The sequence below is a fragment of the Emydura macquarii genome, unplaced genomic scaffold (genome assembly GCF_026122565.2).
Source record: "Emydura macquarii macquarii isolate MOO-44397 ecotype Brisbane River unplaced genomic scaffold, CSIRO-AGI_Emac_v2 contig_1790, whole genome shotgun sequence".
NCBI classification, from domain to species: Eukaryota; Metazoa; Chordata; order Testudines; family Chelidae; genus Emydura; species Emydura macquarii.
In genome coordinates this window covers 1,952,001-1,965,979 of record NW_027131927.1, presented here as the reverse complement: position 1 = coordinate 1,965,979, position 13,979 = coordinate 1,952,001, and the positions used below count along the sequence as shown (strand labels likewise).

The 13,979-nt window shown below is 64.1% G+C and overlaps 1 protein-coding gene across 2 annotated transcripts; it reads left to right on the top strand.

Moving 5' to 3' along the window:
- The first annotated feature begins 2,264 nt into the window (after window positions 1–2,264).
- SHKBP1 (SH3KBP1 binding protein 1) lies at window positions 2,265–13,979 on the top strand. 2 transcript variants are annotated; one of them, XM_067556583.1, is made up of 18 exons: window positions 2,265–2,350; window positions 2,759–2,812; window positions 4,310–4,355; window positions 4,856–4,929; window positions 5,427–5,485; window positions 5,897–5,977; window positions 6,215–6,385; window positions 6,676–6,766; window positions 6,896–7,086; window positions 7,394–7,509; window positions 7,604–7,691; window positions 8,243–8,359; window positions 8,798–8,968; window positions 9,272–9,427; window positions 9,705–9,801; window positions 10,055–10,233; window positions 10,672–10,804; window positions 11,097–13,979. In XM_067556583.1, the coding sequence occupies exons 1-18, from the start codon at window positions 2,283–2,285 to the stop codon at window positions 11,647–11,649; spliced, it is 2,445 nt and encodes an 814-aa protein (XP_067412684.1). In that variant the 5' UTR covers window positions 2,265–2,282; the 3' UTR covers window positions 11,650–13,979. The 2 variants fall into 2 exon arrangements, with proteins under 2 accessions (XP_067412684.1, XP_067412683.1); XM_067556582.1 differs by having other exon boundaries at window positions 11,094–13,979.

Here is a 13,979-nt window from a genome sequence, read left to right as displayed (position 1 = left end):
CTTTGGATGGGGCAGAGCCTGGGTCACTCTTGGATCTAGGGGTCCGGTTCTCCCCCTGTGCAAGGTTCGGGAGCGTTTCACAATGCTCTGGCACTAACGGCCCCGATAGGCAGGAAGCTGGCGAATCAGGGCCACTGGCTTCCAAAGTGTTCCCGATCCTGCAGTTACGATTACCAACCACCGTGTGAGCTGCTATTGATTTTGTGTTTTCCCCCATTTAATTACCCCACTGTCAGCCGGAGAGGGAGCTCACTGGGTCACAGCCTGCCCCAACCTCCTTGTAATAAAATGGGATTGAATGAAAACAAAGCCACTTCTCCGTACTGGAGCAGTTTTCCCCCTTGGATTTCCCCACACGGCCGTAGTTCCAGCTTTCCCTTTCTGTTCCGGGAGCTTGTACAATATTGTAATTGCTCTAAATAATTTTTTCCTCCTCCTCTGTATAAAGAAAACCTTCCCCAAATCAGTGCATTTTGGGGCTGGGTTTTTTTTTTGTTTTTCTTGCTGTACATCTTTTGAAAGTTTGTGTTTTGGAAACAGAGATCTATTTGTAAAGATTTTAAAAGAGACTGCATGAGATTAGAAAGCAGCCTCCTCCGTGTGCATGCGCTTCCCAGCCTGGATTCTCGCTCTGGCCTGACACCGCCCCGATCCAGCGCCTCTAGCCGGGAGCCAAGATGGGCTGTGTAGTGGCAGGGTCTGGAGGTGACTTGACTCGACTCAATGTGAATCTGTATAAATTTCACAAACCCTGCATAGAGCTGTATGGTATCTATACTGTTCCACTGTAACCCTTATAGCCACACCTGTGAATTGCCTTGGATGACGGGGAAACCGTGTACTTGACACCTTTGTATCCAATAAAGGGGACCGGAATGGCCGTAGAATCTGGTTGAAAATGAACCATTTGGTGCTGTTTGTTTGCAGAGGGCACAGCTGGTCCACATGGCCTGGGATTGTGAGGAGAACTTGGGGGTGACTCCCAGAACCTCCCCGGGGAGGGGCTCTGAGGGTAGAGGCCTCAGTCTTGCCGGCACAGGCCCAGGGTGACTTAGCAGCCGGGAGCTGAAGTCAGACTAGAAATAAGGAGCAAGCTCTGAACACCAAGGGGGATGGAGCATGAGAACAGCACACCACTCAGTCTCTGTAAATCTGGAATGGGTTCCACCGGCTCGCCCAGGAGTTCTGTGCTGGGCTTGCTGGGTGCCAGCCCTGGGCCGGGGGGAGATGGAGCAGGGTTGAGGAGTCACGTGGACGGGGGGAGGTCTGGGGCATGAAGGGATGGGGGGGATTAGGCCGTGCTGCCCTACAAGGTGAGGGGCAGCTCACTGCCCTTAGCCTCATGTCTGTGCCACTGAGGGCCAGCTCCCTGCCCCTCCCCACTACAGGCAACACAAGCGCAGTCCCCCAGGCTCTTGCAGCCCTGGCCTGGTGGTGACAGGCCCAGACCAATCCCTGAGCATCTCCTGGGAGTACCCGGCCACTGGACGCAGTAGAAGGAGCAGGAGAGGGATGTGCTGCTGAGTGGGGACAATGTGTGCAATGAAATGGTGCCAGGCTTGGCGGAGCCGTTCCCTCCTCTCCCCAAGTTTCTCTGCTGGCGTCAGCCTGCCAGTCCAGCTGTCCCCCTCCGTTCCCAGGCCGCGCCAGCTGGCTGCTGCCCCTCAGGGCAGGGCACGGGGACGTATCTCCACAGCTCCCCCCAGCGTCAGCCCCCTTCTTCCCCCCAGCTGCCATCTCCAGGGGTGACCCTCCCCTGCAGCTCGGGTCCCCGCTGGAGCCCTGGCCAGCGCTGGCTGGGATTGTGCCCGGCTGCAACCCATGGAGCGCCCACCCCATGTGCTGCCCTGCAGGCCCAGCCCCCCCGCGGCAGCACCAGAGCAGCCCCCATGTGAACCCATGGCCATGGGGCAGCTCTAGGGGTGCAGGTGGGCAGCAGGGACCCAGCACAGCGCTGGGCCGCAGAGGGGGCAGAGGACACGGGGGGGGGGCACAGGGATGGGGTCACGAGTGGATGGGGTCAGAGGTGAAGAATCACGGGGATGGGGATGGGGGGGGCCAAGGGGCGGGATCGTGGGGTCCAGTCCCCATTCCTGGTGCCTGCCCCTTTAAGAGGAGGGTAGGGTAGGGGCGGGGCCCCTGTCGGTGGGCGGGCTCCCGGCGAGGCTCCGCCAATCAGCGCGCAGGGTAGGCGGGGTTCGGAGCGAGGTGGGGGGGGCCAATCAGCGCTTCGGGGCGGGCGGGGGGCGTTGGCGGAAGTGGCCTCTCGCGGGCCCGGAGACATGGCGGCGTCGGGCGGGAGCGGGCGGCCGGGAGCGGAGCTGATCCAGCTCAACGTGGGGGGCAAGAGGCGAGAGCGGGGGAGGGGCTGAGATCCGTCCCGCCCCGCGCGACCCCCGGGAGCCTCTCAATGGCCCCCCAGAACCCCCCCCACTGGGCCCCCCCGGGCAGGGTTCCCCTGACCCCCCCCACTGGGACCCCCCACTGGGACCCCCAGGACCCCCCACTGGGCAGGGCCCCTCAGGACCCCCCAGTTCTGCACCATCCAGTCCCTTCGATGACAGGCAGCAGCTCAAGATCCTCTGACGGGACCCTGCCCCTCCTCCTGGGCCCCCCCCGCCTCCCTGGGAGGCCAGCCCCCCACCCCCGCACCAAGTCCTGCTGTGGCCCAAGTCCCGAGCGCACCCCCCCTCCCCCCTTGGCACATCCCCCAGCCGCTCGCTCGCTCGCTCGCTCATCCTGCCCTTTGCCGTTGCAGGTTCAGCACGTCCTGGCAGACCCTGACCTGGATCTCCGATTCGTTCTTTTCAAGGTGAGGGGCAGAGACGCCTGGCCTGCCCGTGCCCAGGGGTGAAAGGCGCCAGCCCGGCAGGCGGGTGTCACGTCGGTTTGGGGGGCGACCAGCCGTCTGCACCCGCCGGGTCATCGTGGCCCGGGGCTGCGCTCCTTGTTCTGGGTTTGGTACGACGCACCTGCCGATTACCCCTGACCCGACAGTGGGGCCTGGCTGCCCTACCCTGTTGTCGCTGGCACCGCTGCAGACATGACACTGATCCAACGGCCGCTGGCGTAAACAGCCATGCAGGGCCAGGCAGCTGTGATCAGGCACCTGGCCGATTGGGAGGGCTGGGTACTACTCTTGGGAGCTCTCCCGTCGAGCAGGGCTGTGGTACGATCTACAGCGCTGGACGGCCGGTTGCTTCCCCCAGGACTCTACCCCACCCCCAGCAAGTTGGGGATCCAGGGACACAGCGAAACCTCAGCACCAACCCCCTACAGACCAAACGGTGGGGCCTGAATTAGCTGTTACCACTTGAGAGATCTGGGAGTTGTGGATAGTTCCCTGAAAACATTCACTCAGTGTGCAGCAGCGGCCAGAAAAGCTAACAGGCTGTTAGAAATCACTGGGAAAGGGAGAGATAATAAACCTGAAAATATCCTAATGCCACTATATACATCCATGATGCACCCTCACCTTGTAGAGTGCATGCAGATCTGGTCAGCCGCACTCAAAAAAAGATGCATTAAAATTGGAAAAGTGCAGAGAGGGTCAACAACAATGTTCAGGCCATGGAACAGTTTCCGTATGAGGAGAGATGAGCAAAACTGGGACTGTTCGGGTTAGAAATGAGACGAGTAAGGGGGGCTATGCAGAGGTCTATACAATCATGACTGGTGTGGAGAAAATGAATAGGGAGATGTTATTTATCCTTTCACATAACACACGAGCCGGGGGGGTCACCCAGTGAAATTAATAGGCAGCAAGTTTAAAACAAACATAGGGAAGTATTTCTTCACACACGGCACAGTCAACCTGTGGAATCACTGCCAGGGGACGTTGTGAGGGCCATAAAGAATGAGGTCAGCTCATGGAGGGTAGGTCCATCAATGGCTATTGGCCAAGATGGTCAGAGATGTAACCCCATGTTCTGGGGGTCCCTAAATCTGTGACTGCCAGGAGCTGGGACCGGACGACGGGATGGATCACTTGATAGTTGCCTGCTTCTGTTGATTCCCTCTGAAGTGTCTGGCACCGGCTGCTGTGGGCAGACAGGACACTGGGCTAGCTGGACCGTTGGTCTGACCCAGCCTGGCCGTTCTTATGTTCTCTGCCCAAAGTGGAGCTGGTGATGTTGCATCAGCAGCCTGAGTTTATTGAGCAATAGAGTCATTGGGGCTGTGTAACTGCCTTTCCGCTTGATCAGGGGCTGCGCAGCTCCCAGCGCACGGGCCCGGTGCAGAGTGGGTCCTGGCAGTACTGCTGGGTTGGGGATAATAACGGTCACCCCCGGCTCTGCTTAAATTCCAGCCTCCTGAGCGGCCGCATCTCCACCCTGAAGGATGAAACAGGAGCAGTGAGTTAAGCCCGTTGCTGCAGCATGGGGAGCCGGGACGCTGGTAGCGTGAGCTGTGTTAGATGCACACGTGTGTCATACCAACATTAAAGACCCATCAGTGGCGTGACTCTCCTGGCAGGCCAGAGGTCACCGTTGTCCGTACAGGGCTATGTGCATTCAAAGATCAGCTCTGACTGTGAGGGGGAGCGCCCCCTGCTGAGCCCCCACCCCCTGCAGCACAGTGCCCCCTAGAACCCTCCTGGGCCGGCAGTGCACCCCTTGCTGAGCCCCCCTATCCCCTGCAGCCGAGCACTGGGGCAGTGGTCCATCTGAGTCCCTGGCAGCACTTTAGAGCCGAACCTGGGACCTGCCAGGCTCCCTGCCCCAGGCCCTGGGCCGTGGGCTGAGACGCATGGTGGGGGGCTCTTGGGGCGCTGTGTGTTCTGCTAGTGATGGGAGGGTTGGCTGCGCTGTGGGAGAGAAGCCCCCTGACCCACTCTCTGCCCCCCGCCCCCCAGATCTTCATTGACCGAGACCCCACCGTCTTTGCACCGATTCTCAACTTCCTGCGAACCAAAGAGCTCGACCCCAGGTATGGCTGCAGCTGCGGGCGCCGGCCCCCTGGGCAGGACGCTGGGGATGTCTGAGCATTGGGGGGCACCTCGAGTCTGAGCACTGGGGTGTTCCCAGCTCCCCCTCTTCAGAAGCGCCCCAGGGAAAGGGGGAGCGTCTGTCCCACCCGTGCCAGAGCTGCAGGCTGTGTCCTGCGTCTGTGCAGCACCTAATACTGTGGGTTCAGGGCTGTGGCGCCTGGGCACCTCTGCACTATGGAAGCAGCGCTGCCCGGGGGTGTCATCTGAGCCCACCGCTGGGGGCGGTGAGGGGCTCCCACACATTCAGTGGCTGTGTCCCAGCACCAGACAGATCCGGGGTTGCCTCATGCTGGCTGCGACCTTGGCAAGTGGGGGCTGGGTGCGATGCCTCCCTCGCCACCAGGCGAGTTGGGGAAGGCAGGGGTCGCTCCCCCCCCTTGCGCTGCCTGGTCCAGTCCCGCTGTCCTGACCCAGTCCTGTGGCTGTGCCTTTCCAGGGGTGTCAACATCTCGCTGCTGCTGCATGAAGCTCAGTTCTATGGGATCACCCCGCTAGGTACGGCACGGGGGGACCGGTATGGGGTCAGCCGCTGGGGTCAGCCGCTAGGTACGGCACGGGGGGGCCGGTATGGGATCACCCGCTAGGTACGGCACGGGGGGGCCGGTATGGGGTCAGCCGCTAGGTACGGCACGGGGGGGGGGTCAGCCTCTAGGTACGATGGGGGGCCGATGGGGTCAGCCTCTAGGGGTACGGGATGGGGGAGGGGCCGATATGGGGTCAGCCACTAGGTACGGGATGGGGGGCCGGTATGGGGTCACCTGCTGGGTACAGCATGGGGGGCCGGTATGGGGTCACTCACTAGGTACGGCACGGGGGTGGGGATGGTATGGGGTCACCCGCTAGGGCGTGCTGGGGGACAGGTGTTGGGGGGTGTCTGCAGCTCACCTCCCACTCTCTCCTGCCCAGTTCGGCGCCTGCAGCTGCGCGAGGAGCTCGACCGGTCGGCCTGTGGCAGCGTCCTCTTCAATGGCTACTTACCCCCGCCAGGTGGGTGCCGCGCCCCCGGGGCCCTGGCTAAGGGGATGGGGGAGGCTTGCTGCCACCGAGGGGGCTGAGGGGAGCAGACGACGGGGTGGGGGAGGGAGGAGGAGGGGTGTCTGGCTCCCCTCTGGAAGGGGCTTGGAGGAAGAGGGGCCACAGTGGGGCTGCACAGCCACCCCTGCCCCGTTTTCCTTTGCCCCCCTCCCCCAGCGAGATGGTTCCATCACACCCCCCCTGTTGCAGTGTTCCCCGCCAAGCGGCGCAACCGGCACAGCGTGGCAGGGCCGCAGATCGCCGCCCGGCTGCAGAGCGCCGCCGAGAGAGCCCCGGTGCGCCGGAGCAACACCATGCCCCCCAACCTGGGCAATGCCGGGCTGCTGGGCCGCCTGCTGGAGGAGCGGGCTCTCGGGGCAGGTACACGGCGGCGGGGGGGCTCTGGATTGCTGGAGTTCTTCATTCTCCAGGTGCATGGTCTGGGAGGGGAGAGGGGCTAGCAGTTAGAGCAGGGGGCTGGGAGCCAGAACTCCTGGGTTCTATCCCTGGCCCTGGGAGGGGAGTGGGGTCTAGTGGTTAGAGCGAGGGGAGGGGAGGGGTTTGGGACTCAGGACTCCTGGGTTCTATCCCGGCTCATCACTGACCCGCTGTGTGGCCTCTGAGCTGTTCTCAGTTCCTCGTTTGTGCTGGTCTCTTCCCTCCCGCCCCAGGGCCGGCCAGCGACCCGGGCATGGTCCGAATCGTTTGTGGGCACCATAACTGGATCGCTGTGGCCTACGCCCAGTTCCTCGTCTGCTACAGGTAACAACACGGCTACCCTTGCCTCCCCAGCCCCAGGGGACTCCTCTGAGAACAGACCCACGAGCCCCCACCCTGTTCCCTGCACCACAACGGCCCCTTGGCGCCGACCCCTGCGCTGTCTCCCCCCAGGATGAAGGAGACGTCGGGCTGGCAGCAGGTGTTCTCCAGCCCGCGGCTGGACTGGGTGATTGAGCGGGTGGCCCTGAATGCCAAGGTGCTGGGCGGCTCGCTGGGCGAGCAGGACAAGATGGTGGCCGTGGCGTCTTGCAGTGAGATCATCCTCTGGGCCCTGCAGGCCGATGGCAACGGCAGCGAGATCGGTGAGGGGGGTGCGGGGGGAGCTCAGTGAGGGGGATGTGTGGGGGGAGGGGAGTTTGGGGGGGGAGCTCTCGGAGGGGTTGGATTGTTTGGTACCCGTTGAAGGCTTTGCTGAGACCCATCCAACTCAATTCACGTGAGAGCTGAGGCCTTGTGGGAGTTGGGGGTCGTGCAGGCCAGGAGGGTGATGGGAGAGCAGCCTGAACTGACCTGCCACCCTCCCACCCCCGGGCTGGGGAGCCCGGCTCGATTGGTTGCTTCCCTCTGGCCCGGCCCAACCCCCCTCTCACAGCTCCTGTCCCCGGCCAGGCGTGTTCCACCTGGGCGTTCCGGTGGAGGCTCTCTTCTTTGTCGGCAGCCAGCTCATTGCCACCAGCCACACGGGCAAGATTGGTGTCTGGAACGCCGTCACCAAGCACTGGCAGGTGAGTGGGGCCTGGGGCAGGGGTTTGGGGGGATGAGGTTGGGCCGGGCCCCTCCGTGCCTCGCCCTGAGCAGGTTCCTTCTCGGCCCTTGCAGATCCAGGACGTGGTTCCCATCAACAGCTACGACGCAGCCGGTACCTTCTTGCTGCTGGGCTGCAACAACGGCTCCATCTACTACGTGGGTGAGCGAGGCTGGCAAATCCCGGGGCGCAGCCGCTCGCCCGGCAGCCCCAGAGCCTGGCTCGGTGCCAGCCATGAGAATCAGGCAGACACTGCAGCGACAGGCGGGGTGGAGTCTGTGGTAGAGCTGGGAATTGCATCCCCTCCCCCCTTCCAGTCTCCTGGGTCCCAGCCCAGTGCACTAACCATGAGATCCCGTGGAGATGGGCAGGGGAAGCCTCATGCTGACTTCCCCGGCGTTGGCCTCCCAGAGCCCTGTGGCTTCCTTGTGCCCACGGAGCCAGGGGCCGCAGAGGGCACCCGCGTGTGTTCAGACGGGCGCGTCTCCTCCAAGAGGGGCAGGGTGCCAGGCCAGGCCGCAGGCCGCAGGCCTTGCGAGCAGCGCATGAATAGCTCTGGCCCGGCCAGGCCGCGTCAACCGTGGGAAGAGTGGGCAGGGCTGGAATCACTCATCCCGCCGGGTCGGTGGCGCTGTCTGGGGCGGGGGGTGCCTTGGGGCAGCGGGATACAGTCGCTGGGGCTTCACTGATTTCCCCCCCCCACATGTCCCCAGACGTGCAGAAGTTCCCCTTGCGCATGAAGGACAACGACCTGCTGGTGACGGAGCTGTACCGTGACCCCTCGGAGGATGCCGTTACCGCCCTCAGTGTCTACCTCACCCCCAAGACAAGTAAGGGCCCTGCCCCGCCCCACAACAGGGCCCTGCCCCGCCCCACAACAGGGCCCTGCTGCTGCAGGGGCTCAGTTCAGCTGCAGAATCCCCATCGCTATGAGGGTGCCAAGAATCAGCCCCACGTTGTAGGAGGGAACTTGCCCACGGTCATCCAGGGAGTCAATAACAGAACCCAGGAGTCCTGGCTCCCAGCCACCCCCCGCTCTAGCCTCTAGGCCCCACTCCCGTCCCAGAGCCGGGGTAGAACCCAGTTGTCCTGGCTCCCAGCCTCCCTGGCTCTGACCCCTACACAGCCGTGGCTTCTATCATGCATTTCATGTTCCCTCTCCCCTCCTCATGCCCCCTCCCTCCCCACTGAACTGTGGCCTGCTGGGCGGGGACCCTGACTTGTGGGGGTGGTGCCAAGGTCTCCCCAGCTGACCTCAGGCCCTGCAGGCGACAGCGGGAACTGGATCGAGATCGCCTATGGCACCAGCTCGGGGATGGTGCGGGTGATTGTGCAGCATCCAGAGACGGTGGGCTCGGGGCCCCAGCTCTTCCAGACCTTCACTGTGCACCGCAGCCCTGTCACCAGGATCATGCTGTCCGAGAAACACCTCATCTCGGGTAGGTGCCGCTGGCTGGCTGGGCAAAGGGGGTGGGAGAGCCCTGGCAGACCAGGTCTGGGGGGCTGCAGTTCTGTACTGAGGGGCACCAGCTGGGGTGGGTGGGGGGAGCCCAGGGCTGGGCTAGCCAGGGGCACCGGCAGAGCTGGGCCTAGTTCCAGCTGTTGCTATTGCCTTGTACTTAGTGGGGGAAGAGAAGGCCCTTAAGTAATGGGGTGTGGGGAGGCCTTTGGTGAAATTAATCTGTGCCCCCTCTCCCCCGGTAAACTTCCCCCTTCCTCCTGCCCATCTCCCTCGCCTCTAGTCTGTGCCGATAACAACCACGTCCGCACCTGGACGGTGACACGCTTCCGCGGCATGATCTCCACGCAGCCCGGCTCCACCCCGCTGGCCTCCTTCAAGATCCTGTCCCTGGAAGACATCGACGGGCACGCGGGCTGCAGCGCCGGCACGGACATCGGTAGGTGACACCGGGGTGGGCGCGGACATTGGGGGGCTGACTGCACTGGGGAAGGGGTGACAGCGCTGGGGGGGCGAGGGCAGGGTGATGACTTTTGGGGAGCGAGAGGGGGAGGGGGACGACACTAGGGGTGGGGGTGACAGTGCTGGAGGGGTGGTGCTGGGGGGCAGGAGGAAGATGGGGGAGGTGCTGCAGGGGAAGAGGGGTGGGCATGTCTCTGCCCCACCTCCCCCCCCCGGGACGGAGGCCGTGGACACTGACCAGTGACTCTCGGCAGGGCCCTTTGGGGAGCGGGACGACCAGCAGGTTTTCATCCAGAAGGTGGTTCCGGATGCCAGCAAGGTCTTCGTGCGTCTCTCCTCCACCGGCAAGAGGTGCCTTGGGGGAGGCCGGGGGGTCACATCACCCATTGGCGCCCCCCCTGTGCCTGGCGCTGGGAGCTTCGTCTCTGGTGGGAGGGAAGCAGGGTGACGGGGACTCACTGTTCTCCCCGCTGTTCAAAGGGAGAGACGGGTTCCAAGAGGGAGGGCTTGCCCGAGGTCCCACGGAGCCTGTGGCAGAACCAAGGGGATAGAACCCAGGCGTCCGGGCCCCCAGCCCCCATTCTGACCCTTGCACGTGCCCCAGGATCTGTGAGGTGTGCTCGGTGGACGGCACGGCCATCACCTCCTTCACGGTGCACGAGTGCGAAGGCTCCAGCCGCATCGGTTCCCGGCCACGCCGCTACCTCTTCACAGGCCATGCCAACGGCAGCATCCAGATGTGGGACCTGACCACGGCCATGGAGATGCTAGGAAAGCCGCTAGGTATTCCATCGCCATGGAAACCCAGGGACCCACCCCTCCCATCATGCCCTTCACATGGGAACCCAGGGACTGGCCCCTCCTGTCACCATGGGAACCCTGAGATTGACCCCTCCCATCTCATCTTGCCCATCGCCATGGGAACCTACCCCTCCCATCCCATCCTACCTCACTCATCACTATGGGAACAGAGGGACAGACCCCTTCTGTCCTGCCCATCACCATGGGAACACAGCAACTGACCCCTCCCATCCCTTCGCTATGGGAATGCAGGAACTGACCCTTCCCATTCCACACAGCCCTGTGCTGCAGGGGGCACTCCCGGCCCCCTGTCCCTGGCTACTCCCAGCACCCGCTCCCCAGATGCTCTGTCCCCCGAACTCCTGCCTCAGGGGGTGCATGGCCGGACAGCCTGACCTGTGCTCTGCCCCCCTCTTTCAGAAGCGGGGGGCCTGACGGAGGAGGAACTGCTGCAGCAACTGGAGCAGTGTGACCTCGCTCTGACACGCACCCCGGACATGAGCCCAGCTGCCTCCTTCGCTCACGCCGGCACCCCCCGGGCCTCCAGCACCAGGTATGGGGGTGAGCTGCCCAGGTGCCCAGCGCTGCAGCCTGCGGGCAGAGCGACGCCGGGTTGGGGGAGGTTGGAGCGGGAGGTTAAATATGACCCCACGTGCTGGCGCCTCGCGGCAGGGCCAGTGGAGCCCCTCACTCCCTGGATCCACAGCACCTGAGCCAGTGTCGATGTAGAGAGAGATGCAGGTTCACGTGCAAGCTCTGCCCACCCAGAGGGGGCGCTGGGCCCACGCGCCAGCCCCTGCGGGCATCCCCGACTCGAACGCCTCTCCCCTCTACTTTCCCAGCAGCCTCCGGTCCCAGGCAAGCGACAGCACCCGAGACAGACCTGCCAAGGGAGCTGCCAGCCCCACGTTCCTGCGGAGCCCTGCCCGTGTGAGCCTGCCCCAGCCCAAGCCCCGCGAGGGCACCTTCCCGGCGCTGACAGCCAGCCAGAGCTCCCTGAACCGCAGTGACGGCCCCGCACTCGTGCCGGAGCCGTGCCTCCGGCAGCAGACAGAGGGACTGGATGGCGACTCCCGGGCTCCTCCCGGGCTCCGTGGGGGTGGCAGCTTCGTCGAGCGGTGCCACGAGCTCGCCCGCTCCTCCGAGCTGGAGGGCAGGAGACCTGCCCATGCTGGGGAACCCTACGGCGGGCGCCTCGGGGCGAAGGGCAAGGGCCTGCTACGGGCCCCTGGCGTGCCGGCCCACAGGCCTCCCAGTGCCAGCCCCACCCCCTCGGTCAGGACCCTGCCCCCTGCCCTGCCGTGGTCCAGCTCCTCCTCCCTCTCGGCCGCGAGCGAGGCCGCCCCCATCGTCCCGCTGGCGGCGCCCAAAGCCCGGCTCAATGAGACCTCGTTTTAGCATCTGCCAGGAGACACCCCCCACCCCGTCCTTGTCGGGGCTCTCTTCTGCCGGCCTGCCCCGCTGCCGCGCCCGTCGGCCCTGCGTCGCCCGGCAGGACCACGACCCATGGAGGGGGCACCAGGACTCCGGCTCGTCAGCAACCAACTCACCATGGAGGCCTTACGCTGGGAGGGCGGTGCCCACTCCCCCAACAGCCTCGGCGCAGCTTGTCCATCTGTCTGGCCCCCCGGACTCTTCCGCCCGTGCTTCCCGGGCAGGGGTGCCGGCCCAGCCACACGTTCCACCCAGGATCCACAGCAAACCATGCAGGTGGGGGCTACGGAGGCCGGGGTGCCAGGTCCCATTGCAGCAATGCCACCAGCTGCTCAACTGGGCTGGGAAGAAAGGGTGAATGTGGGGGGGGGGGGGTCCCCACCGCTGTGTGCTCCACGGCCACCCGGGGCAGGCCAGGGACCGCTCCTTGATGCAGGAACGTGCTCTGCTCATAGTGGATTCGTTCCTTCTCCCAGGGGGCTCCATGCTAACCTCCTCTTGCCTGCCCCCTGGGTGTGCCCACACGCCCCGCCTGTCTCGCCACCTGCCCTTCCTTCACGCTGTCTGTGCTGGGATCAGCCAGCCGTGGCTGGCGCTGGCCTGGGGGTAGCTTTGCTAAGAGGAGCAAATCCTAACACAGGCATGAAAAGGTCACCAGCTGGTGGGCGGGACCTAAGTGCAGGCTCCACCCACCCACCTCTTAACAAGCCAAAGCGAATTGTCAGCAATAAGGGTGCTGTGCTTGGGGGGAGGGAGGCGGGGGTAGCACAGGTGTCTATTTTAATATGGGACTTCCATAGTAAATACACCCCCATTCCTTGCACTCCGCCTGCCTGTCTGTCTGTGCCTAGGGGGCCGGGGCTGGGCTTCCCCGCACCCTCCACGTGGTCAGGGGTGCTGTGTCCTGAACTCAGAGCCCAGCATGGTCCAGCCCCCTCTTCTGCCAGCTAAGGGGAAGGCTCCAGGCCTGTCCCTCTACAGTGACTGGACAGGGCCCCATCCCTGCGCGGGGCCCCGGGCGCTACTGTAACATGGTGGGAATACACAGGCAAGGCCAGATCCCAGCAGCTGCCAGCAATTACCTGGCCCCCTTTCTACCCTGGCTGGACCAGGAGGTGAACCACTGTGAAGCAGTGGCTGAAAGCCGGGAAGGGGTGAGGGGCTGAGCAGAAGGGGGGGCTCCAGGGGTCCCCCAATCCTCAGCAGCACCCCTCTCCCCCCAGCCCTCTGGGCCTAGGCCATGTGCAAACCCCTCCGACCGGGGGTGACTTCCCCCCAGAGCAGCAGCTCATGGCCAGGGCTAAGCCTGGGTCTGCCTGGACAGCATTGGCTTCACAGCAGGGGGTTCCTGGGTGAGCAGTGGCTGTAGAGGAGGGGTAGTAGCCAGAGTGGAATGGGCCTGTGTCCTCCCCACCCACTCAGGGCCAAGGGGGCAAGGACCAGTGTCAGCCCTGCCACCAATCCCTCAGGCTGCCTCCTGGAATGAGCTGGGTGGGTTCTCAGCTGTGCGCCCATGTCCCCCAGAACCATGGGCCTGCTCCATTGCGACCTGCACTGCAGGGGGGCTGCCCAGGGCAGGGCCGAGGCCTAGCAGCCTGGGCAAGCCCTGGGGGCTGTGTATGTGAGGGGTGCTGGGAGCGTGCTATATTCTTGGGGGGCGAGGGGGGCTGCAGAATTGGCTCCTTTGCCAATAGATGGGGACCCCCCGGTGCAGGGGAAGGTGCCTGGAGAGCAAGTGAAGGGCTCGGCCAGGCAGTTGGGCTCAGTGCATGCGCACCCCATCCACCCGGCCAGGGCGGGGTAGCATCGGGATTGGTGTTCCCACTCACCAATGTGGTGCACTGTCTGTGTGGGGTGCGCAGGTGGACAGTGAAGGCCTGGCTGCTCTGGGCCTGCCAAGGAAGTAGTTTGGGGCACTCGTGTGGGGCTGCATGGGGATAGCCCTGTAATAGTCACAGCTGGCACCATCCCCCTCCCCCCCCCCTCTGTGCAGAGGCAGCCTCCTGCCCTGTGGGGAGCTGGGATGTGCATGGCATAGCCCAGCCCGATGCACACCCAGGGCTTCCCCAGTGGCCGTGCCAGCAGAACATGACTGACCCCCACTTGGTGCTGTGTGTGTCCAGGCGTCATCAGGCACCATCGCACGCCGCGCCACTGGCCACGGGGGCAGCAAGGGGTTGATGGGCCTCCTAATCCCGCCTGCACGCCCGTAGCCTGAGTGTGACTGGACACGCTGCCTTGGGCATTGCACAGAGTGTGCAGGGAAAGGGGGCAGTACGTAAGAGTGGGATTTT